Source organism: Cornus florida, unplaced genomic scaffold, assembly GCF_030987335.1.
Source record: "Cornus florida cultivar Cherokee Brave unplaced genomic scaffold, ASM3098733v1 CherokeeBrave_3.0.0_Hap2_Chr10, whole genome shotgun sequence".
NCBI classification, from domain to species: domain Eukaryota; kingdom Viridiplantae; phylum Streptophyta; class Magnoliopsida; order Cornales; family Cornaceae; genus Cornus; species Cornus florida.
Window position 1 is genome coordinate 103,324,863 of NW_026775580.1, and position 22,609 is coordinate 103,347,471.

Consider the following 22,609-nt stretch of genomic DNA (forward strand, 5'->3'; position numbering starts at 1 on the left):
CATTACAAAAGGGACCTTACGGTCACGGGATCACATTTTTCGGCGCCTAGAAGATAAAATTACCAAAATACTCCCACTTATATTTTATATAAAAATTATAAAATATAAAAAATGTGCAATATTCATAATACTAACTAATGGTTCAGAAGATTTTTTTGCAATTTCGCCTAATAATATTAAATAATATCAATAATAATAATAATATTATTATTATTAATATTAGTAGTAGTAATACTAATAATAATACTAATAATAACAATAATAGTAGTAGTAGTATTAATCATAATAATAGTATTAATAATAGTAAAATAACAAAAATAAATTACTTAATTGCAAGATATGTAAATCACCTTTTAGCCCATGCGAATTAACAATAAGAATAATAATAATAACAATAACAATAATAATAACTAATAATAATAGTACTAGTCGTGGCAGTAGTAATAGAAATAAAAATTTAAAATAATAACAAAAATAAATTGCTTAATAGATTCATATACCTATAAATAATTTTTGCAAGTTCATAAATTATCAAAAAAGAAACAAATAAATAAATTGAAAAAATGATAATAGTAAACATATATGTACATACACACGTATATATGAAAATAATTTTTAAAGTGAAATATTAGGCAAATTTTCATTTGTTTTGAAATATCTTCCTTGAAAAATACTTTTTATATAAAACTTTTTGAGATAAAATATATCTTTTTAATTTTATTTTTTAGTGTTTGGCAAAGGTCCTAAAAAATTTTTTAGAACAAAAGCACAATTTATTTTGTAGTTAAATTTTGGTAAATTATTTTACTCAAAAAATATTTTACTTAAATTTTAGACAACCAAATACCAGAAAATAAAAAAAATATTTTCCATCCAAACAAATGAAGCCCAAAACAATGGTAAATAAATAGAATATTAATGAGCTAATGTAACGCGTGGATTCCATGTGAATTCGTAATCTATCTATTGATCACTTTTTTTTTTGCATCGGTTAATTTGGTATTTACTCGCGTACGTACATATATATAATTAATGAAATTAAATGTTCCTGCTATACTTTTTGTTTTTGGCGCACGGGTAATTCATTCCAGATATTACTATTATTTACTCCCATAAAATACAAATATTACTATTACATGGTCAACTCAACTAGCACTTCATTTATTTTATTTTATTTACTTTTTGATAATTTATGAGCTTGCAAAAATTATTTAAAGGTATATGGATTTATTAGGTAACTAATCAAGCAATTTATTTTTGCTATTATTTTAAATTTTTAGTATTATTACTACTACCACTACTAGTACTATTATTCTTATTGTTATTATTATTATTCTTATTGTTAATTGGCAGGGGTTAAAAATGATTCACATATCTTGCAACTAAGCAATTTATTTATGTTATTTTACTATTATTATTATTATTATTACTTTTATTGTTATTTTTATTATTATTAGTATTACTACTACTAATATTATTAGTTATTAGCAATATTATTATTATTGATATTGTTTATTATTATTAGGCAAAAAAAAAAAAAAAAAACCTGAACTATTGTTTAGTTGTTGCAATATGGTCCCTGAAGGGTATTATGGGTATTGTACATTTATGATATTTTACCATTTTTATATAAATTAATAATTGAGGGTATTTTGGTAATTTTGACCCTCTGGGTGCCGAAAAATGTGGTCCGGTAACCGAAAGGCTCTATTTTGCAATGCTGGTATAAATGAAGGTTCGATTTGTAATTCCAGATAGTTCAGGGGTATTTTTTATTTTTGGTGATAGTTCAAGAATTTTTTCATACTTTTGCCTTTTATTTATTTATTTTGGCCATATATGTCCATCTCAAAATAGGTTCTCTTCATGCATTTAAATTTGTGAAAAAATATTATTAGTATTTTATAAATTTTGGGTTAATGTGTGAAAAGTTTGTGAAATCCGTTAAAACACTTTGGAATAATTTTTCTTTAAATTTGGCCGTTAATTTGTGATATTTTGCTGTTAATTTGTGAAATCCTAATCTAACAACTTTTTCTTTCCATCACTATTGATCAAATTTTGGGAATTATGTTAGTAATAACTTTTCATAAATTTCAAACACTTTTAAACAGTTAGACCTGTTTATCAAATGATTTTTGAAAAATTGAAAGGATTATTTGATAAAAATAATAGTTTAGAGGCGCTTTCAAAAATTTTGGAATATATAAAAGAATTTTAGTGCAATTTTTCCCTTCTTTGTCTTTCCATCAACACTGCTCAATTAAAAAAGGCTTTCTCTAACCTTTCTCACCACAACAAATCCCTTCTTCCAGTCTATTTTTCTCCCGCTCCCTTTCATAAGAGTGGGGAGGTGTTATTTTTGCCTCCCACATTTTTAACAAACTCAGTGTGTGTCAAGAAGTTCACTCTGTGAATGTTTTTCATGCTGTTTTTGCTTTTGTTCAACTAGATCAGTTTATGTTTGGCTTGTTTCCAGCTAGTATGGGTGGATGTGTTGTTTTCTCTCCGGCTAGATCTCTGATCTATATCGGTTTTGGTTGTTCTCGACTTGATATGTTATTTTTCACTTGATATGATCTTGTGCGGATTTGGGTGATTTTTCTCCATGGAGGCACCTTGTAGTTGTAACTTTGGTGTTGGTACCTTGATGATGGTTAGGCCTTTATGTCTTTCATATTGTTGCTCTTCTTTCTTGGTGGTTTTCGTTCTTGAGTTTTGGCTCTTGTTTGTCAATAAATTTGAAACATGTTTTTCATTTTTTCTTATTTTACTTCAAGATTTGCATACTTTTATTTGACTTAGCTTTTTTCTACAGTCATTGATGACTTAGCCTTTGTACAATTGTACCTTTGCAATAATAAAAAAAATCTAAGCTACTCATGATAACATGAAATTAGGTAAAGTTATTAAAAGAAAAAAGAAAATTTAATGGGTATCGTGAAAAAGAAAAGAATCACGACAGAGCATCATTTTTGTTAAAGTAAATAGAAGAAAGAGTTTTAAATTAAATAAGAACATTTAAAATTTTCTACGTTATATTTCAAATGTTACCATGGCGACCTTTTCAATTGTGTGTGCAGACACAATTGTCACAGTTCAATCTCATATAAAGATTGCTGGAAATGGAACATCATATATATGTGGAGGTTCTCAGAAAATTGATCAAGATAATTATAAAAAATGCTATTGTTAGAACTACACAAGTGTTGACATATTATGTCAACAAAATCTTTGTAATTTTAATAATTTTTTACATATTTTTATTTGCTAGTGAAACTACCCGATCGTAAACATTTTTGAAACACCGACAAACACCATAGAGAAATCCATTTAAAACGCAATATAAATATAATTTTTATTTTTATATTACTCCCAAGAAGATTAAAGAACTTGTGACTTTTCTCTGTCCATCATTAGCTTTGAAATTAAGCTGTCCCAAAGAAGTTGACCCATTTGGCAAGTGACTACCAAAACTAACAAGAAATTGACATACGAGAGGGTTATATCTTAATGGGATGGGTAACAAATATTGTTCTTTTAAGACCACCAAAACTATCAAATTAAAGTACATTAGCTTAATATTTTTAAGATTCATTACATATATTTACCCGGGAAAAAAAAAATTCATTACATATTTTAACTTCATATCTTCACAACTAAATTCCACATGGATCCTATGGTATCATTAACACTAGGCAATTAAATTCCAAAAGAATGATTCTATTTACTACTTATTTAGAAAATACATATACTGTTTGTTATTTATTTATTTATTGTTTAAATTTATGTATGTATGGAACAAATTTTGATGCAATTGTAAAATTTTGAATAGTCAAGTACATTATCCTTCGAGTCTGAACACAGTTACTCTGTACAATAATGCAATATTAATGTCAACATGCATATATATATCAACCTTCCAACACTTGATCATTAACCAAATTTTTTTTTTAATCCCAATAAAGCAAAATGACCATCCAATGTAAATAAAATGCCAAGGAAATGTTACAATTAATTCACATACATCACTTTAATTGAACAGTACATATCAACAACCCATATATATATTAATTAACACAGATGAACTGAAAGAATAAATTTAATTTCAATAGAGTACAAGTTATAACAACATTTGCATAGGTTGTACAAAACCATCTTTTACTTTTAGATGGCCCTCCCAAGAAAGAGAGAGATCTAGCTAGAGAGAGTTAAAATCAGAGTATAAATCTCCATTTGGAGCTGATTTCAGTTTTTATACAGAACTAATTAAAACCCTTATATATATATATATATATAGACTCCCGGAAAGATCAAGAAATACTACTTGTATCTTTTTTGTGACTATCTTAGCTTAGTTTAGAGGTTGCCGCAAAGTTGACCATAAGGTCAGGAAAGGCGGGCGGTGCATGAGCAACATGGCCGGCAAAGTTGATTTCATTAGTAGCCAACGTGCACCGTCCTCGGCCTCCTCCGCCGGGAATGTACGTGCATGGACTGCTACCTGAGGGTGGCACAGGACCTCTCCGGAGGGACTGAACTTGAACATGACCTTTCTTCAACCATTGATCTCCCTCTAGTGGCCTCATTGCCAAGAGTTGTTGAAAACCCAATACAAAAAAGATTGTAAAAATGAATATTTTCATGCCAGACTTATTTTTATGAATACCCATTTGTGAAATGAAAGGGCTCAAAACTGATCAAAAGTCTTGGTTTGTGGTTTGGTACACTCGTGTCTCGTGTATGAGGAGCTAGCAGATGTGTGTGAGAGCTTGTGAAGAGAAGAGAGAGTTGGAATGGTAATGAGAATAATGGATAGGTCACACAGTCGCATATATATACACACACACACATACATATATAGAAGCAAGTTTGATTTGTAGTAAATTAAATTTGTGGGCGTTGACTGTGGAGCCGCGTTTTGTTTGAAGTCTGACAAGAAACAGGGGACTTTGAACGCCAAACATTTATATATTATTAGAGATCCATTAACGTGGAACGAGTCTATATGTCAACTGTGCGTTAGGCTTCAAAACTTCAAGTTTGACCAACACAATATTGCTCTGCTAAAATATAAAACCAGGTTTTTGATGGATTGTGCTTAATTTTCGGGTTCCTTTTAAGATTTATGTTATTGTCTATTAATGACCATGCACAATGGTATTGCTAATGATAGCAACATGCTGAAAACATATAGTTTGGACACCTAAAATCCGTTTCAATTAAGACTTAGTAAAGGTGGAATTGTTGCCCAAAAGTGTATTATAATCCACCATTTATCGGTGTTTGTCGTGTGGCCAACATAGTTATATAATACTAGGAAGGGCGGATACATTTTTTAATGTGTCATGGCATTATTGGATACTAGTTTCGACAATTTTTAAATACACGACTTGAACACATGTCGAATACGGATACAAGTATCTTGAATATTGAATATTTTATTTTCTGATCGAATACGGTTGGGACAACGGGGTGATTTTGTAATTATTTTAAAAAATAATAATATAAAATTCAATTCAATTTAAAATATATTATGGGATAATTAAAAATTAATATAAAATTTAAAAAACAAAAATAACAAACATCTAGCTCTAAATTTTAAATTATTGATTTATTAATAATTATATTGATAAAATGGCAAAAAAAAAAATTTATTTATCTATCTATATATATATATATATATATATATATATATATATATATATTATGTTACTATTTTTTGATATATCTATGTTGTACTCGTATCTTATTTTTTTGACATTTTTCGTATCGTCGTGTTCGTATTGTCGCGTCTGTTTTATGTTGTACTCATATTCGTATTCATATTTTTTGAATTGTATATGTGTTGTATTTTTAATATAAATGTGCTATATAATTATTACATTGTTATTACACGAGTGTCATATTTTATGATACAGTAGTCTAAAGTCTAGCTTATCTTGTGTACTTGTGTTGCATTATGAAGGGAGGGGATCCTGTTCATATAAACTAACTATAATAGAATCTCTCTTACTCTAACTTTCTCTTTCTATGATCTTTATATATACATGCATTATATATATTTATGTGAAGCTAGAATGCATGACTCTTTAATAAATCAAACAAAATTAAATTCTCTAGTTTGAGGCGTTTGACCGGAGGAAATCTTGACCCTATTTGGCGATAAAGAATTTTGAATAGAATTAAGATAACAATGATTTATGGATATTAAAATATTAAGGTACTTGTAAAACAAAATAATAAATATTAGAAGTTTTAATATTGATTGATAATAATTTAAATCACATTCAAGGTGACCATTTCTGCTGTTGACTACTGTAGAATCCACGGCTACGATTTCTTCTGCAACAACGTGTTGCTGCTGCAACCCGAAAATGTGTAACTAGTGGACATGCTTTTGAAATTGAACGCGGGGCAGCAATTGGGTGTGAACTAGTTGTGATTGTATAAATCTGACAGGGTCAAGAAGTCAGGCGGGTTGGATAATGGGATGGACTTTTGTCAATGGTCTAGTCAGGTGGGTTGGATAATGGGATGGATATTTGTCAATGGTCTACTACTTGTATCTCCGATGCAAGGAGTTGGACGGAACTACTATATGGGCTTGGATTTGGATTCTAGTCAAGCAAACGAGCCCGTTTAGTCGGTCTGGCACTAGTGTTAAATGTACAACCCGTAACAGTCCAATCCCTATATTTTTATTCGGAATATTGGGCCCACCGGAAAACACTCTGAAATTGAAAAGAAAAAGTACCATTTTAAAAGTCTTTTTCCTATCTTAAGTGGGTTTAGACTTTGAACTGAACCCAAACACAATTTGGGTCGGCTTTGGGGCTGAATCGTGCTACAATTGTTGAATTACGAATACGAATTGTGAGACATGGCCCGAGTAATGATAAACAGCCGATTGGTTTTTTGTCGACCCAGTTCAACAAGGACATGTTGTCAGTACAACTCTCTCTCATCTTAGGTGTCTATCTTTATATTTGTTAAATAAAAACAAAAAAATGATTTCTAAACTTGATTTGTCAAATTGACGTGAATATTCTAAAGATACCACTACATCAACAGGGTAAAAAAAAAATTCCTTCAACTATACACTTCATTTGAATAAATGAGTCTAAATAACATTACACAATAAAAATCGATCAACATTTATATCATTGTATCATTTCAAGTGCAATGGCTTTTGTCGGTTGTCGGCAAGTTTAGATTTTTCCATTTCTAATTGATACTTAGCACTTGAATGTTACGATTAGGGATAACAACGAGGCAAGTTCAGGGCGAGAAATCCCCTCCCAATCCACACTCCCGTTTATCTAAACTCGCCCCATCTTTGCCTAATTTTTTTTATTAAACGAAGCAGGGTGAGACAGAAATAAGGTTAGAAAAGTACTTTTGTAATTGTATTACAAATCAAACAGATGTAAATAATGAAACAAATTCTCACCCATCCTAGTAATTCATTTTTTCCTTATGTAGATAAGAATAATATTCAAATTTTCAATTGGAACTTGAAATTAAATATTGTTATAAAAATATTGAAATAATAAAAATTTAAGCTGATTATTATTAGTTATTATTTTTTTTTTTTTGGTAAATAATTATTACAGTGGTTATCTCAACACATTATTATTTTATTTATATATACACTACAATAACTATAATATTAATTCAAGATAGAGAAAAAAAAAGGAATAAAATAATTAATGTTCTCTCATGTTTGGTAAAAATGCATGAAGCATTTTTTGTCAAACATTTTTGTAAAATGGTATTTATAAGAAAAATATCTAAAATTATATAACTATCTTTATTGGCCAGTCTTATGAATATTTGGAAAGAAAATAAACTAAAGTATTGTGAGACTCTCAATAACAATAATAATATCATCTATATATTTTTAGTTATTACTTTCTAAATAACAAATTTTATAATTATTTGTATCTTGTTTAATAACTCAATAATAATCTTGTTGAATTTTTTTTTGGGTTCAAAATTGGGTTAAAATTCATTATGTTATTGAATTGTGGAATCTACTTTATTTTCTTCTTCCAAAAATTAAATTTTTGAAAAATTAAAACAATTGATAAATGAATTTTGATTTTCTAACAATGCTTATTTCTTTACATTTCTTCTCCATAATTTTCTTCTAGCATTAATTTTTTTTTTTTCCATCCAAGTTGTATTTTTTTCATTTTATCTAGATATATATACTATGATCAGTATTTAAAAATAAATTATATTACAATTGATTTATATGTTTTCTTAATTTTTGTTACATAGTTCAAATCTGGCATCTAAACCTTAAATTTCTGGCTCCACCCCTACCCTCCCAATCCACACTCCCCATTTATCAAAGCTCGCCCCATCTTTGCCTAAAATTGTTTATTAAACGAAGCACAAGGTTAGAAAAGTACTTTTGTAATTATATTACAAATCAAACATATGTAAATAATGAAACAAATTCTCACCCACCCTAGTAATTCATTTTTCCCTAATGCAGATAAGAATAATATTCAAAATTTTAATTGGAACTTGAAATTAAATATTAGTATAAAAATATTAAAATAATACATAAAATTTTTTAAATAATAATAACATGAGTAGTGCTATTGCGACGAGCACCCTAATTTCAGCCACAAGATAAGTTTGCTGGCAATAACACTCACCAGCACTCCAATCTCAGTCACAGGATAAGTTTTTTCTAGAGATTGGGACAATTAAGGAAAATAGAAGTCTTTTTATTATAAAAATATTCTAGCCATTTTAAAAGTCTTTTTCCTATTTTCAGTGGGTTCAGACTTTGGACTGAACCCAAACAATATTTGGGTCGACTTTGGGGCTGAATCGTGCTACAATTGTTGAATTGCGACTACGAATTGTGAGACATAGCCCGAGTAATGATAAACAACTGATTGGTTTTTTGTCCACCCCAATTAACGGTTCAAGGACTTTTTGTTAGCACAAATCTTTCTGATCTTAGGTGTCTATCTTTATATTTGCTAAATAAAAACAAAAAATGATTTCTAAACTTGATTTCACACGGATAAAACGTTTTTAAATTTTTTTTTCTCAGAAACTGAATTGTACTTGAGCCACCCATAATTGTACTTGATCTTAGGTGTCTATCTTTATATTTGCTAAATAAAAACAAAAAATGATTTATAAACTTGATTTGTCAAATTGACATGAATAGTCGAAAGATACCACTGCACGGAAAGGATGAAAAAAATTCCTTCAACTATACACCGATTTGAATAAACAAGTCTTAATAGCATTACATAATAAAAATCAATCAACATTTATATCATTGTATCAGTTCGCGCAAGGACTTTAGTCGGACAAGTTTAATTTTTTTTCCTTTCTAATTGATAATTAGCATTTGAATGTTACAGTTAGGGATATCAACAAGACAAGTTTGGGGCGAGAAATCTCCTCCCAACCCACTCTCTCATTTGTTAAAGCTCGCCCCATCTTTGTCTAAAATTATTTATTAAACGAAGTGAGGTGAAACAGGAACAGGGTTAAAAAATTACTTTTGTATTACAAATCAAATAGATATAAATAATGAAACAAATTCTCAACCATCAATAATATTCAAATTCTCAATTAGAATTTGAAATTAAATATTATTATAAAAATATTAATTAATACATAAATTTTTTTAAAAACATTTTATACGTTTTTTTTTCTCGAAAACTGAATTGTACTTGAGCCACACATAATGAATTGTACTTGAGCCACCCATAATTGTAGTCCCCCCCCCCCCCAAAAAAACAAAAAGATCATTTCAACGTTTAGGCCAATTAACTGTCCAAGGACTTTTTGTTGGTACAAATCTTTCTGATCTTAGGTGTCTATCTTTATATTTGCTAAATAAAAACAAAAAATGATTTCTAAACTTGATTTCACCCGTATAAAACGTTTTTAAATTTTTTTTTCTCGGAAACTGAATTGTACTTGAGCCACCCATAATTGTACTTGATCTTAGGTGTCTATCTTTATATTTGCTAAATAAAAACAAAAAATGATTTCTAAACTTGATTTGTCAAATTGATATGAATAGTCGAAAGATACCACTGCACGGAAGGGATGAAAAAAATTCCTTCAACTATACACCGATTTGAATAAATGAGTCTTAATAGCATTACACAATAAATAACAATCAACATTTATATCATTGCATCAATTCGCCCAACGCCCAAGGACTTTAGTCGAATAAGTTTAATTTTTTCTCTTTCTAATTGATAATTAGCATTTGAATGTTACGATTAGGGATATCAACGAGACAAGTTTGGGGCGAGGAATCTCCTCCCAACCCACTCTCCCGTTTGTTAAAGCTCGTCCCATTTTTACCTAAAATTATTTATTAAACGAAATGAGGCGAAATAGGAACAGGGTTAAAAAATTAATTTTGTATTACGAATCAAATAGATATAAATAATGAAACAAATTCTCAACCATCAATAATATTCAAATTCTCAATTAGAATTTGAAATTAAATATTATTATAAAAATATTAAATTAATACATAAATTTTTTTATTCTTTTTTTTTTTCTGGAAAACTGAATTGTACTTGAGCCCCCCATACCCCCCCCCCCCCCCCCCCCCCCCCCCCCCAACAAAAACCAAAAAATCATTTCAACGTTTAGGCCCACGTGAAAATAGTCGAGGACCCCCCCACCCCAACACGTGAAAATAGTTGAGGATACCTCTCACAAAAATGATAAATAGGCATAAATCTCAAAGCCTAAATCCTGGCAATAGAGAGTAGAGACTAATGGACAACATCACATTTCTTTTTCTACTTTCCTTTGTGTTGACATGCATTCATGTCCTTGTCTCCAACCCAATTCGCCGGAGGTCCGGCAAGACCAGGCTCCCACCGGGCCCTTACGCTTTTCCGGTGATCGGAAACATTTTAGCACTTGGCAACAAACCACATAAGTCATTAACCACCTTGTCCAAAACACTTTCTTCTCCGCTGATTTGGCTCATTATCAATCCAACTCGCCTCAAGAAATCAAGGACATTGTGTGGTCTGTGATGGAATTTTCAGGGAAGCCTAATATTGCAGACTATTTCCCTCTACTTAAATTGATCGACCCACAACGTGTTCGGCGACAGCTGAAGTTTTATTTTGAAAAGTTGCTAGAGATATTTGAAGAAATTATCAATCAAAGGTTACAATCAAGAGTAGCTTCCTCTGTGTTGGGAAATGATGTCTTAGAGACCCTCCTCAATCTCACCGAAGATAAGGATACTGGGTTGAGCGTCAGTGAAGTAAAGCGTTTGATTCTGGTGAGCAATTTTTGAACCTTCATAGTGCTTTCACTAATTAATAGATTTTTCATAGAATACTCGAACGCATGTTCATCCACCTCACTGTATAGGATAGTGCCTCTTTTATAGACTTGAAAATGTAACCTTTTTGTATCAGAATTATAGAATTTAAGAATGAAGTAATAATAAGAATATATAATATTTAATATATATTCTTATTATTGCTCACCAGAAGAAACGCTTCTGGTGAGCAATTCTTCCCATAGCCTATTGGACACTAAAGTGACCAATAACTAACCATTGATGTAAAAACATATTGTTCATGAAAACTAACATTTGTCTCTCTTTGTTAGGACTTATTTCTTGCTGGGACTGATACAACAACAGCCACATTAGAATGGGCAATGGCAGAGCTAATAAAAAAGCCTGAAGCGATGGCAAAAGCTCGAAATGAGCTGGAAGAAGTGATTGGCAGGGATGGACATAGACTAGTTCAAGAATCAGACATCCCAACCCTCCCTTACTTGCAAGCAGTGGTAAAAGAGACCTTCCGGTTGCACCCAGTTGGCCCACTTCTAGTTCCTCACAAGGCTGAAGCTGATGTAGAAATATGTGGCTTCACTGTCCCCAAAAATGCACAAGTCCTTATTAACGTTTGGGCTATGGGGCGCGATCCAAACATCTGGTCGAACCCAAGTTTATTTTTGCCGGAAAGGTTCTTAGAGCATAAAACGGACTTTAAAGGCCAAGATTTCGAGCTAATTCCTTTTGGTGGAGGACGAAGGGTGTGCCCCGGAATGCCTTTGGCCTCTCGGATGTTGCACCTCATGTTGGCCTCTCTTTTGCAGTCTTTCGACTGGAAGCCTGAAGAAGGGGTGAAACCAGAAGATATTGACATGACTGACAAGTTCGGGCTTACATTGCAGAAAGCCAAGCCCCTCAAGGCTATTGCAATTAAACTGTGACTGTCAATCTAGGAATTTCCTATGACTAGATAATTGGCTTTCTATATATTTGCTTTGTTCTCCTAAAACAACCAAAATAAATTTATCTAGCTCTATGCAATTCAACTTTTCTTCAGTCCCAGATGATGTAGAAATTCTTCTACTTCCATGATAATAGTAACATAAAAGGTTAAGTTTGCATAAAAATTATATTTGCTTCCGAAATTAAGCAACTAACTATATATACTTCACACTTTTCTACATTAAATGGTCAAATGCATATATTAATTCCTACTCAAATGTCATGCATGAAACTCCCAACACATTTGCAATTCTAATTTAAGCCATTAAAAAGCAACTCCCACCCAACTATAAAATTGCCACAATAATAGGGATATATACACTTGCGAAAGACAATCAATTTTTCACACTTTTAACTTTAAGTCACAACTTTATAATTTCAAAATATATAAGTACATGTGTTTTCACCATCTTATATATCAATAAACCAACACAATTAATATCTAAAATACTACTATACAATTCAAACCGCGTTACAATGTTTCAAAAAATAATATCATGTGATTAGTCAAAAATTTCATAAAGATTTTAAAGCCGTGTCATGTTGTAGAATTAACCCTTTAATTAACTGAAGTAGAGCATGTTATTGGCTTTTATATTAGAAAAGTAAAGAGATGTTTTTGTATAGGGATGGCAAAATCCCCATACTCGGCGGGTCCCCGCCCCACCCCGCCCTATTTATGGCGGGTTTGGGGATCCATTTATATAAATGGGAAGGGGATGGGAATTGTATTTGAAACCCCGGCGGGAGATGAGGCGGGGTCAGGGGCGGGGGGAGAGTAACCCCGCCCCGTTTATAGTGCATTTTTATAAAATTGCCCTTACATGTTATAAAATATTACTAAATTACATAACTATATATATAATATATTCACTTTTGAAGGTGAAACCCTTGCAGCATAAAGAAAAAGCATAGTCGTTGTGCATCAAATATCTAATTATGTTTTAAATTGTTATAATTGTGTTGAAACTTTATTTAATTATTAGGTTGAAAAATATTAGGGCTGTGTTGATTTTGTTGAAGATGAATTAGAATTAAAAAAATGTTATGTGGGGCAGGAATGGGGGCTAATGTGGCGGGGCGGGAATGGAGGAGGGGGTTGAAAATTAAACTGGTATGGGGGCGGGGATAGGTAAAAAATTTGACCGAGAATGATAATAGGAAGTGAGATCCCCGCCCCATTGCCATCTCTGTTTCGGTATACAGAACATATAATATTGCATCCGTAACATGGCTGGTTCTTTACCACACTCACACTGTGTTGTACATTTTGTTTTTCTGATAATAATTTTTATATAAATTGAAACATGTTTCCTCTGTGCTTTATAGCAAAGAAAGTACACTTGGTCAAAGCATCCTTAAAAGTTATCGTGATCTCTATAGTCTGTACTCAAGATTCATATCATTGCATAAGCCGTATTTTATCCCTAAATCTTTTTCTTTTCTTTTTTTAAGTTAACACCTAAATTTTATTATCCCCACTGTTTGATGTTATTTATTTAATAAGATAAAGTATAATCATACTTTTTGAGATTTGGTTAAAAAAATACAAATAAAAATTATTTATTTTTTTTTTACAAAACAAAGACACTAAATTACCTTTGACTGTTAAAGTCACTTTTTAAATTTACAACTTAATATATTGGACCAATCTACCCTCATCCACCACCGCCGCCGTCTCCTTAGCCTTCCTCTTCTTCTGCGACTAAATCTCAATCTCAATCCCAATCCCACCCCAATAAAACCTCTGAATCAATTGAAAATTTTGCTCTTCCTCGCAAACCCATCATGAAACTTGTGAACAATTCCATTGAATTAGAGGGCAAAAACCAAAATTATCAACATTGATGAAAAATCATTCTCAATACTCATAGAAAATCACAAAACCAGAAAGGACCCTTCTACGTCATCTCAAAGCAAAAGAAGATTCCACTTTTTCCTAGAAAATTCACTGAACCCATAAAGACTCTCTCCCTAGGAATCCAAAAGCTTGCAATGAAATCAAAGGACCCAGAAGAACGCTCAGAAACAAGACTCTCTCTCTCTAACAAAGCTTAACACTCCCGGAAACACAAGCAATAGTTTCCTAAAGCTTTTTTAAGGACCTTATATATTGCCTGAAACACACGGTGACCTTATAAAGCTTTTTTCTTCCCCTGCAATAGTATTTCTTTGCGCAACTTCAACGGTTAAAAAAGGGTTATGTCGCTTCCGGCCTTGTTGCAGAGAGCTCCACGGTGGCGCGTGCGGCGCGTGTTGGGAAGGCAATCTTGTTTTCGGCCCGTGGAGCTCTCACAGTGAGATTTTGATCGGTGGTGGTGGTGGAGGGAAAATGGGTGGTGGTGGTGTAGGGGAAGATGGGTGGTGGTGGTGGTGGTGGCGGCGGCGGCAGAGTGAGCTGCGTCTGTGTGTGTGTGTATATATATGTGTGTGTGTGTGTGGAGAGAGGGGAAGATGGGTGGTGGTGATGGTGGCGGCGCAGTGAACGCCGTGTATATATATAGAGAGAGAGAGAGGGGAAGACGGCGGCGGCGGCGGCGGGGCAGTGAATGCCGAGAAAGGTGGGGAAGAAGGAAGTTTGGTCAGATAAATTAATGGTAAGGGTGTGTTTGGTAGGGTTGATTTGGAGGGACAGGGATCAAAAAAAAAAAAAAAAAAAAAAGAACAGAAGAAGAAGATAGTGCAAATCAATATGAAGAAAAGAGAGAATAGGAAGAAATAGGGAGGGAAAATACCGCAAATCAATATAAAGAAGAGTTATTCTATTTATGTCATAATTTTGTTTTCATCCATTATTTTTAATTTTTTTCTTTTTTTTTTTTTACTTTTGTTTTTACCTATTGTATTGAACTACCACATAGAAATATTCCAAGTATTCTATGTCAGATTTTGGAAATGTGGTTATGAAAAAGTAGAATAGTAATTTGGTCACTATTTTTTCTTTTCTTTTCTCTCATCTATCTTATCCAAACAATAATAATTATAATTTCTTTTCTTTTTTTTTTTCTATTTATCCAAACACAAATTAAAATTTTTACTATTTTTTCTTTTCTCTTCTAACTAATATTATCATTTCTTTTCTTTCCTCCTTGTCTATACAAATACACCCTAAAAGGTTACAGGAAACGGAATGGGTTTATTGGAGTAGGTGGGATGGGTGGGTCTAACCAGGCGCCACTTGGCAGTCACAATTTGTGACTGAAATATGCTAAGGGTAATTGTGTCTTTTTATTATATCGAATATTTTATAATAAATTTAATTTTAATATTAAGAGGTAATTTTATCTTTTTAAATAATTTAAGACCTTGTTTAATTGGAGTTTCATACCAGGGGAGTCTTTGTTAAAAAAAAATAAATAACTTTCACCTATGTTTCTTTTTGTCAAGATGTGACAGTACTTCACCCTAATTAATATATGGTCCAAAAACACATCACATTGACTGTGTGCATTTCAAATCAACATGTTTCATGCATAGAGTCCAAAATTATCACCTCTACTGTGTACATTTCAAATCAACATGTTTCATGCATGCACGTTTGAAAATACCATAACTAACCTTTTTACACTGATTTTTTATTTTATATATATATATATATATATATATATATATTAGGTTGTACGCTTCTGGTATGTTCTTGCAATCAATTAACCCCGACTTTTTTTTTTTTACCTTCTCTTTCTAGTTAGTTCTGTTGTTGAGATTATGATATCTTCTTATATAGCTTATGATTTTATGGCCTTTTTTTTTTTTTTTGGTTTCTTTTTTGCCCTACTTGGCTGTCTTTGGTGCATGTGTAGGTTTGGCCACTGTTGTGGTTTAATTTGTTGGCTCTTGCCCATCTTTGTACAATTTCTCTCATTTATACAATTTAACTCAGATGTACTAAAAGAACATACTGTCAGAAGCTGAAATTGATATTTGATATTGATACTATTTCTATTTCACGGGTATGGTATGAAATTGGGCATGCAATATATAGGTTTGAGAAAGGATATCTGGCATTGTTTTGGGGCCTTCAAAAAGAATGAACCACTAACACGCGATTCTTTGACCGCCAGAAATTAAAAAGGCACGTAAGTATGCAGTGTTCGGGCTCGTTTGGCAACTATAGTTGCTTTGTGGGTTTTGCTTTTACAATATGTTTAACACTATTTAGAAATTTATTTGGTAACGTAAATTTGTTACAATATTTTTAAAAGTAAAAATATGAAAACACGTGTTGGTAAAAAAAACATTGCAAGTTTGAAAATTTGAATGATTAGTTAAAAATGTTATTTTACTATTTTTTTTCTTTTTCAATGAATAGTGCTTTGTTACACTGCGAAAGCAAACAAAAATATCATTTTGATGCTTCCGATTTTGATTTTTAATTTTAGAAGTGCTTTAGTATTATTCAAAAGCACAACAAATATTACCAAATATGCTTCTTATTTTTATTTCTCTATAATACGTTAGCAAAAGCAAAAAACACAAATCAAAAGCACTAATTTTCAAGTACATAAATTGATTCCAAAAATAATAGATGAGATGCAATTTGAAATATAAAACAAATATACATATACATGGTGGTTGAAATTTTAATCACCAACAAAGATACTAGATTAAGATAAACCTAGAAAAAAAAAATTTCAACTTTTCAAATATTCAATTACCTTATATTTTAAAATGAGTCCCATTATATTTGACACATTTGACACATGAATAGCCACATAGATTCGGTAAAATAGTAAGTTTTTATTTGTCAGGCCAAATAGAGGACTCTTTACAAATACCTATTTATCAAATATTAATTATTTTGTATTCAAGGTGAATAATATGCATAATTCTGACAATTCACTATCACTTAGATTTTTACTGTGAATTTTTAGAATTAGATAAAGAAAAAAAAAAAAATTCAGAACATTAGTGTCCATTTCTATCGAGAAAAGTAACTTATCAAAATTGAGAAAAATTATACTAGCCACAAGCTCACACCAAAAAAAAAAAAAAAAAAAAAAAAAAAAAAAAAAAAAAAAAAACTATCAAATTTAAAAAACGACTTTTAGAGATAATATAAACACTACAAAGTTTATAATTATAGTCTTTGAAGTTTTTATTAGGCCATATTTGTCTTGTTGTCTGCATCTTCATCATCAACGATTCTTTTTCACATTGTATTTGTATTGTTCGGATTAATCTCTCACTTTTTATTTTAAGTTGATAGTTTTGACAATAATTTGTCTTTAATATGTTGAGGGCAATCAGCATGCCAGTAGAAGAGAAAAGATGGTAGGGGGAGAGGAGAGAAAGGAATGAAAGAGAAACAAAAGAGAGAGAATAGATGAAGATATTAAGTTGAGAGAGTCGTACCAGAGAGGAGATATAAAAAGAGCTAGAGAACACTGTTTTATTATTAAGAAAACACTGTATTAAAACAATTTAGGGTTATTTTTGTCATTTAATTTATAAGAAATATAAGTGAATGCCTTAATATAATTTTGGAGCGTGAATATCAACTTCCATCAATAAAAGCAACCACTAATTAATATACAAGTCCACTATTCTCTCATACTTGATAGTAATTAGTTATAACACCAATAAATACATTTTTATATACAAAAAATACATTTTTTTTTCTTCAATTAAGTAATACTATGAATTCAAATATAATCATTAATATAATATAAGAATTCATTTCAAAACATATAAAACAAGCATTCGTTGTCACCCTTTAATAATTTTTGGACTTTTCTTTACCACTAAATCACCTTATCACAATTTCACCTAGTTTTTAGGCCAAGCACCTCCTTATTTTAGCGTTGGTCACCACTCCGCCTCCTACCCCAAACATCTCAAATCACCACTTCCATCGGCCATGGCTACCATCTCCTCTCTTTTTTCTTTTCATTTGTTGAAACACTAGCCCTAGCTTATTCCATCGCAACATAGCAACTGTAAGGGCGAAATCTACTCCTTTAATCCTGACTCTCATCCACATAGGCACAAAACAAAGGAATATAATCATCACATAATTGTAAACATTCTATCAATTTATTACTTTCCCTAAAATATGATATTTTTTCTACTTTCTCAAAATATTATATTCTTTCCTAATATTCTATCACACTTTTGAGTTTTGACTTTACCACAAACAAATGGATTGTTTCCATCATATCTTCAATTTTCAACATTTTTTACAATCAAAACAAAGCAAAGCGGAGCAACCATTTACTAGTAGATAGAATGATTAAGAGTCGTACTGTAGTGCGGTAGACTGGTAATCTGATTTTATTTTTATTTTTTTTATTATATAAATTTACAATTATTATTTCATATTATTATTTTAATTAGAAAATTTATGAGTTATTACTACCGAAATTATTTTAGGGTTTGTTTGTTCTTTCAAAATTTAGTTTGTATAATCATGTTACTAATTCTTATTCTCTAAATAACACTTAGAATTTGTTTTTATTTGCTGGCCAAATCAATGAAATCACATATTAACTGTTATCATGGATTTTTTTTTTTTTTTTTTTTTTTTAATTTTTTTTTTTTTTTTTTTTTTTTTTTTTTTTTTTTTTTTTACATATGTGATATATTAGAATTGGTAATTGTGTTATTTTCTTTTTCATGTTTTATTCTTGATTCATTGAATATGATTTTTTTTAGTATATTTAATTAAATGAACTCAATTTTGAAACAAAAATGAATAATCTGAAAAAAATCGTTATTTTTACAATGAATCAATGTTTTAATTTTTACATATATTATTTTTGTTCAAATTATATATATATATTATTTCTATTAAAGATTGCCCCCACTAAAGAAAATTTCTGGCTACGCCACTGGGCTCTCTGGCAACATTGTGTATAGGTGTGTGTGTGTGTATGTGTGTATACATATTTGGAGGTGAGAATATTATCCCCCGAACTCCATTAAATCCGGTGAGAAAACACCAAACACCACCCAAAAATCTGGCCACCAATCACCACCGGTGCTTGTTTTGCTGGTTTTCAGCCATTAAATTTGGCCACCAAATACACCAAAAAAAAAAAAAAAAAAAAAACACATATTTAAGAATCAAAATTAAAGCATGGAAACAGACCAAAAGAATATTTAATTGTGAGTACTTTAGTTGTTTGGGGAGAAGATTTATACTGTTCTCTTCCCACCACCATCTCTCTCGCCATCTCGCCCCACCACCACCATCTCTGCCGCCATCTCGCCCTACCACAACCATTTTTAGCTTTGTTCTAATTTGTAATGGTTTCCAATAACGACTCTGCCAGATTGCCAATTGGAGCAAGAGAGAGAAATACATGATGACGATGGTTGGATTTCATGACCAAGAGAGAGAAGATTGGGTTCCAGCAACCGAATCGCATAAGTGGTTTTGTAACATATGGCTTTCTGTGTATGACTTTTGATTTGTGATTGGGTTTGCAAAAGTCAGGTCTGTGATTGTTGACAGGGTTGCAAAGAATGAGATCAGAGAGATGCAATTTGGTAGAGATGAAATCTAATGAGAGTTAGGGTTAGTTAACAAAATTGGGGTTTAATTGATTTAATTCTAAAATTTTAATAAGGGCAATATTGTCATTTTAAAATTATAGTGCATGTTTTACCGGAAAAATCAATCTGAATAGTGACGAACAGTGACATAGTGTGTTTTTTGCAAAAAATAAAATAGTTTAGGGGGTTTATTGTAAAAATGAAAGTTCAGGGGGTTATTTGGGAAAGAGTGTAAAGATTAAGGGGGTTTATTGCACTTTACCCTATTTTAATATTTAAAACTTTTTAAAAATGTGGTATAAAGTATTAAATAGTATCGGATATTTAAAAATATATTTCAAAATTATGAATATGTTTAAGAAGTATTGAACACATATGAGTGAGTATTCAAAAAATATCATTATCCAACACGTATTCATTATGAATATGTCATTGAAAATATTCGTACTCCTTGAGACGTCACCCATACATCCCACAAAATAGGTGAGGAGTCACTGTCATTACTATTGTTACAGGGATGTGCACATACTTATTAGACACTGAAATGACCAGTTTAAAAACATTTTGTTCATCAAAATTGACTTTTATTTGATAGGACTTATTTAGTGCAGGGACAGATACAACATCAGCCACATTAGAATGGGCAATGGCAGAGCTAATGAGAAGGCCTGAAGCAATGGCAAAAGCTCGAAATAAGCTGGAAAAAATGATTGGCAGGGATGGACATAGACTAGTTCAAGAATCAGACATCCCAAGCCTCCCTTACTTGCAAGCAGTAGTAAAAGAGACCTTCCGATTGCACCCAGCTGCCCCACTTCTACTTCCTCACAAGGCTGAAGCTGATGTAGAAATATGTCGCTTCACCGTGCCCAAAAACACACAAGTCCTTGTTAATGTTTGGGCTATGGGGCGCGATTCAAACATTTGGTCGAACCCAAGTTCGTTTTTACTGGAAAGGTTCTTAAAGCATAAAACGAACTTTAGAGGCCAAGATTTCGAGCTAATTCCCTTTGGTGCAGGACGAAGGGTGTGCCCTGGAATGCCATTGGCTTCTCGGATGGTGCACCTTATGTTGGCCTCTCTTTTGCACTCTTTCCATTGGAAGCTTGAAGAAAGGGTGAAACCAGAGGACATTGACATAAATGACAAGTTTGGGCTTTCATTGCAGAAAGCCATACCTCTCAAGGCTATTGCAATTAAACTGTGACCGACTCTCAATATCATTTCTCATTGCTCTATTGCTATGTTATGGTGGAATAAGGCAAGTGCTTGTTGCACTTCAGCTGTTAATTAAATGGCCTTTTATGTATTTGACTTGTTCTCCTAATATAACCAAAATAAATATATCTTTATCTTGAACTTTTCTTCAATGCCAAATGTTTGAGAGGATGTAGAAATTTGTGTTACTTACATGATAATAGTAATATTAAGGGTGTGACTTAAATAAAAATATTTTTTTTTAAAAGAATTAAACAACTAACTATCCTTCACAATTTCTTTTTTTTCATCTTTACCTTAAGAAGCATGCACACCAAAATCCTCTAAGTCACCATCCTCATCCACCTCTTCCATAGGTACTTTGGTACAGAACACTTACTCAAACTCGACCAGGTCACCTTCCTCACTCTTACCTCCCCACTCCCCTTTATGTTCCAAGAAGCTAAACTTCTCAAACATAACTCCACCTCCACCCAAGACTCATCATAAGCTCACCTCCATAACAACCCCATCATCCCCATCTACTTTCCCTCAGTGCAAAAAACAAGCCAGATTTCAGCAACCACCTATTATGGAAATACCCTCTTCAAAATCCACAAATGAGAAGTTAACAATTAGAACATTGAAAAAAGAGGCAAGAAGGAAGTCCTGCAGCAACACATATTTGATGTCTAATGGCTCTGCTATAGGCCACAGACATCCTGAAGGTCCCCTCTCCCACCCTTCTCTATGTTAAGTTTCCTTACTTGGAATATTAGAGGGCTGAACCAGCCCTCTAAACAGTCAGAGGTCAAAAAGCTTATCTCTGACAAAAAACTTGACTTGCTTTGTATTGTAGAGACTAAGGTCTCTCAATCAAACATTGAATCTATTCATAGATTCTTGGCTCCCTCATGGCAAATTGTTCATAACTACAATTTTTCACCTCTGGGTAGAATTTGGGTTCTATGGAACCCCAATGTATTACAGCTCACTGTAACAGACCTCAATAGGCAAGCAATTTACTGCAGCATAACCATCATAGGGCAAAACATATCCTTCTTCTCCTCCTTCATCTATGCAGCCAACACAGCAACTGAAAGACAAGAGCTTTGGGAAAACATCACCTTCCATGCAGCCAACTTGGCTCAATCCCCATGGCTCTTAATGGGATACTTCAATGTCATCCCCAATGCTGGCGAGAAATATGGTGGATCTATGAGATGGTGCCCGGCTATGACTAATTTCAAAGAATGCCTGCAAAGAGCTGAACTTGAAGACCTTAAATTTAATGGAATCTTGTATTCTTGGTGTAACATGAGCTTAGGAGCAGCCTGCATTGCTAAAAAATTGGATCGAGCCTTGATCAATCAAAAGTGGATCAACTCTTTCCCATTATCTGAATGTCGCTTCTTGACTCTAGGGATATCAGATCATTCTCCTATCTTGGTCTCTATGGATTTCAACACCCCAAAAAGAGCCATCCTATTTAGGTTCTTCAATGCCTGGAACAGTCATCCCCAATTCCTTCCCACAATTCAGGAAGTCTGGCAAACCTACATCAAAGGCACAACAATGTTCCAATGTGTTCAGAAGCTCAAATTG

At 32.0% G+C, this 22,609-nt stretch overlaps 2 protein-coding genes across 2 annotated transcripts; both read left to right on the forward strand.

Annotated features, from left to right (window-relative positions):
* The first annotated feature begins 10,780 nt into the window (after nt 1-10,780).
* LOC132279605 (cytochrome P450 76T24-like) lies at nt 10,781-12,414 on the forward strand. Its single transcript, XM_059781626.1, has 2 exons — nt 10,781-11,305; nt 11,641-12,414. The coding sequence occupies exons 1-2, from the start codon at nt 11,051-11,053 to the stop codon at nt 12,250-12,252; spliced, it is 867 nt and encodes a 288-aa protein (XP_059637609.1). The 5' UTR covers nt 10,781-11,050; the 3' UTR covers nt 12,253-12,414.
* Nucleotides 12,415-14,670: 2,256 nt separating this feature from the next.
* LOC132278295 (cytochrome P450 76T24-like) lies at nt 14,671-21,014 on the forward strand. Its single transcript, XM_059780096.1, has 2 exons — nt 14,671-14,706; nt 20,403-21,014. The coding sequence occupies exons 1-2, from the start codon at nt 14,671-14,673 to the stop codon at nt 21,012-21,014; spliced, it is 648 nt and encodes a 215-aa protein (XP_059636079.1).
* The last annotated feature ends 1,595 nt before the right edge of the window (nt 21,015-22,609 follow it).

Coding starts and splice junctions, on each gene's coding strand:
- LOC132279605 (XM_059781626.1), top strand. CDS start 11,051: ATGGAATTTTCAGGGAAGCCTAATATTGCAGACTATTTCCCTCTACTT. Junction 11,306..11,640: donor AAGTAAAGCGTTTGATTCTG/GTGAGCAATTTT, acceptor TCTCTTTGTTAG/GACTTATTTCTTGCTGGGAC.
- LOC132278295 (XM_059780096.1), top strand. CDS start 14,671: ATGGGTGGTGGTGGTGGTGGTGGCGGCGGCGGCAGA. Junction 14,707..20,402: donor GTGGTGGCGGCGGCGGCAGA/GTGAGCTGCGTC, acceptor TTTATTTGATAG/GACTTATTTAGTGCAGGGAC.